The sequence below is a fragment of the Trichogramma pretiosum genome, unplaced genomic scaffold (genome assembly GCF_000599845.2).
Source record: "Trichogramma pretiosum strain Unisexual culture from Peru unplaced genomic scaffold, Tpre_2.0 scaffold62, whole genome shotgun sequence".
Taxonomy (NCBI): Eukaryota; Metazoa; Arthropoda; class Insecta; order Hymenoptera; family Trichogrammatidae; genus Trichogramma; species Trichogramma pretiosum.
Window position 1 is genome coordinate 958,144 of NW_019641674.1, and position 4,170 is coordinate 962,313.

The 4,170-nt window shown below is 30.1% G+C and overlaps 1 protein-coding gene across 1 annotated transcript in view; it reads right to left on the minus strand.

Moving 5' to 3' along the window:
* Positions 1–427: 427 nt before the first annotated feature.
* LOC106659405 (protein FAM151B) overlaps positions 428–4,170 on the minus strand; it is a 17,408-nt gene continuing 13,665 nt past the window's right edge. The window contains exons 3-5 of the mRNA XM_014381965.2: positions 3,646–3,890; positions 2,222–2,376; positions 428–1,914 (exon numbers count right to left, since the gene is read on the minus strand). Coding sequence (XP_014237451.1) covers positions 1,494–1,914; positions 2,222–2,376; positions 3,646–3,890 — 821 coding nt within the window. The 3' untranslated portion in view covers positions 428–1,493. The remainder of the gene's footprint in view (positions 1,915–2,221; positions 2,377–3,645; positions 3,891–4,170) is intronic.

Here is a 4,170-nt window from a genome sequence, read left to right on the forward strand (position 1 = left end):
TAAAAATTTTGATAAAATAGTCAACTATACGGAGTGAATACATGAGATAATAATATTTTAGTATTGAGATGAAATTTCAAATAAATACTGGGAAAATGTTTACATTTTAAATATTATTTATTTTCGAAAAATTTCATTATAGATGATAAAAAATTAATGTGAATGATAACATGTTACATACATACATTTAATGGTTTTTTACTTTTATCAAAGTTATGGACAGTATATTTGTTCAACAAACTAACTTGTAGTCAATCACGTATCAATAGATCTACCTTTTTTCTTCTTTTCTCTTCGATGATTCCACACCTCAAAAAATATTCGATGTCATTCTTCAAATAAGACTAATACATTAACAGTTCATAAAAATGCATATATTTTAGGATAGCTAACGAAAATTAATTACTTTAAAATTTAAATGTTTAATCAATTACTTAACGATAACATTTTAACAATTTTTCAACGTATTTATTTTCCATTCAAAATTTATATTTAACTATTTAACTCTTACCTATGTCAGTAAAATCGTTTGAATCGTATATTGTTTTGTATGATATACTTATTGAAGGACTTGAACAACGACAGTTCATAATACTAGATTTATTTCAAATCTCAAGTAATGATAACTTACAAGCTAAGCTAAATATCTTAAGGAAAAATATACTATAATAGTCCTCAATTGAATTATGGTTTTTCATTTTATTTATTGATTGTATTAAATGTATAATGTATTAACAACAATAAAGTAATTAAAATATAAATTTTTCGAGAAATTTAAAAATTCAATCGAGTCAATATTATACTTTTTTCAACAATTTACTACACAAAAACGATTATAACATTTAGTTAAGCTGAAGATCGTTAGTCTTTTGAAACATATTTTTAAATATAGTATTATACTTGTACATAGATGTAAGGATCAAGTATATGTTAGTGATCTTAAGAAAGAAAAAATTGAAGTAAAAATCAAATCGTTGCAATGATTGCAAAACTTTTACATACTTTGAAATTTCATCTAAAAATTTAAATTACAATAAATATACCTGAAGTTTTTATAAAAAAATAAAAAATGCAGCATTAATAAATTTTTTTGAAAATTGTGCGAGTTGCCTCCCTACTATAGAAAACATTAAACAAAACAAAAAGTTAAAAACGAAAAAAGTAACTAATGAAAAGCTTGGAATTTGACTGTTAGCTTTGATGTTCTGCATTATTTTCTATTATTACTTTCATTAATTCTTTAAAAGAATTCAAAATCATCAATATTAATATGCGCAAGGAACGTTTCCTTTAAACGTTGCGACTCAATAATTATTTATTCATTTTTATCTTTCTGTCATTTATGTCGAAAGTATTTATATGAAGTAACTAGTTTGTATGAATCAGAGACAATTTTGTCAGAAATAATGTTAAAAGCTCGTTCTTTTTATCTTTTCACATTATCACATCAGTAAGCTGTAAAAGCCGATTTAATATATTATCTCTACAGTCATTCAATGAATTCTTAATGATGCAATGGCAGCAAGTAGCAAAGATGAAAATTGTATCAACTTTGAATTTTTGGTGTTAATAGCCGAATTGAGGCTGAGTTTGTTGTATAGCTCTTCAGGAACATCGAGGTAGACTTTTTCAACCCCGATGCGTTTAATTACTTCTGATAATTTAGTTGCATTAACATTTTTATCTTCAACAGCAGACCAGACTGTGAGGGTTGGGTTGTTGCTTGAGCTGTTGGTTAATAGTTTGCCAAGAACGTCGGTATCTTTATCATCATTAGCAACAAAGCAAGCTCGCACAGGATAAGTTACCGACTGATTTGTTTTTGAATCTTGCAATTTGGAAATCATGATGTTCGCTTGCTCAAGAGTATAGTTACCAGTGTAAGTTGCATTTAAACCTGTTTGGCTCAATACTCTGTAAAAAATGAAAAAATATATTCCATTTCTTGTATTTATCATTTTGTATAATATTAACGTTAGAAATATCAATGTGTAACGTAATCTTGAATTAAACATTTGAGCAATCAAAAATTAAGTTAAGTTATTAAGTTTTTTAAGCAGCCGTTCAAAGTGAGATATTGCAAAGGACATTAATATCATTGATCAGAGAAAGTGACGATTAGGTCCTGAACTATGTCAGCCGTTTATTGAGTTGAATTTTTTTGCGACCAGGTCAATAGGTCATTGGTGCATGACATGAAGTTGCACACTGCCTGTCTCACCTGGTGGTCCAGCCGATCGATAGCAGAGCTTGCGGTAGCTTGGCAGCACCATCGAGGAAGAGCTTTGCATTGACCGCTAATGGCGCGCCGTTGGCTGTAGTCGCATTTACAGGTCCTTCGAGGATGTCGGCGTTTACCCAGAGTGGCACGGTTATCTGATGTATATAAAATATTGGTTTATGTGGCAGAAAGTTCGCTTAACTTATATATGTTGCATACAAAACATTCAATCTTAATTGAAATATGTCAGAAATTATTTTCAAGATAATAATAAAATATATTGCTATAAAGTACTGTAAGAAGTATTTTTAAGAAAGTTTTGTAATATCAATTTACACTAATCAAACTACAGAACCAAAAAGACTTGAACATTCATTTAAACGATTCAGCTTAAGATAAAAAATTACCCTTTATAGATATTAAATTAAGGGGTCTACCTTCTCGGTGGAGTGAAAAATAAAGTTGTCTCAATAAATACACTATACTACTACACTCAATAAATACACTCTCGAACTACATGAAACAAATTTTTTATGAATATCGGTGAATTTTTATGGAACGGCTGATTGAAAAATGTTTGAAAAAATAGGTTTGGTATGTTGAAGAATTTTAAAATCTACTGGACCGATTATCATCAAATTTTTAGCAGACACTATTTATGAATGTAGCTATAGCGCGTAAAGAAAGATTTTTGATTTTAGCAAAATTTACTGTATGGGTCATTCTCCTACTTTTTTAAAAAAAACTTATGCGGTGATATTTAAAAAAAATTGAAAAAAATAGATGTTATTGAATAACATGAAAAAAGACTTTTCCTAAAGTTTTAGCCCGAAAAAAAATTTTGGAGGTGCCCAGCGACAAATGAGTGTTGAAAAAGTGGTTTTTTTCGCTGTTTTTTGTCGATTTTTGGAAAATTCTACAAGAAGTTTTGACTCGTCAGAGACGTGGTTGGAATCATTTTTTTCGTATCAAAAAGTACTATTTTCATGTTATTCAATAACATATATTTTTTCCAGATTTGTTTGAAATATCGCCACGCATGTTTTTTTAAAAAAGTTGAAAAAATTGACAAATTGACATATTTCGAAAAATTTTGAAAAACATTTTGTATGCACTACAATTATTAATATTAATTATTAATTTTATTTAGTGTATGGTAGAGATAGTAATAGATTTCAAAATTTTATGAACTAGGCATTGAAAAACGTTATTATGCGTAAAACGCGTTCAAACTTTTCAAGTACCATTAAGCGCTGTGTATAAGCTCGTGCTTAATCCTGATTTTGGCTGTCTTAGAATTGGAATTTCTGTACCAAAATGTAGGAGGAAATTGTTGAAAGTTTAAGCGATTCAAAAATGCAATAAAAAAATCGATTTTTCAAAAATGACCGAGAGGGTAGACCCCTTAATACTATAATACTTACATTATGCTTTTTAACAATATCTATACTGGCTTCAAACGCTTCAATACTTTTAAAATCGAGTTTCATTCCAACTTTCTTGTTCTCTTTAGAGTGCGCATCTAAAATATGTTTTAAAAATTCTTCGAGGCTGAGATCGAGATTTTGAAGATGTGGCGGATGACCCATAACTGGATAAGGCGGGGTACTATTGTTATCCGTCTTGAGTATTCCCAACACTACATCGGCTTCGATCATCATGGTCTCATCTAAAAATCATAAAAATATAAAATGTTCTGATGTAACACTTCTACACTAATATACACTCCACAACAAAAAACAAAACCAAATCATAGCCGCAACCAGCAAAGGGAGGAAAGAGGAGGAGGGGGGAGGTGGTTAGAACTAGGCAACACAATCGACTAACAAGAAAATCTTCCCCCCTCCGGAAAACGAAATGACCTGACGAAATTATTGATTTTACCTTCTGCTAATGGTAACCCAAGCTACATAAGTAACCCAGGTAACCCCCCCCCCCCCCCCCCCCCC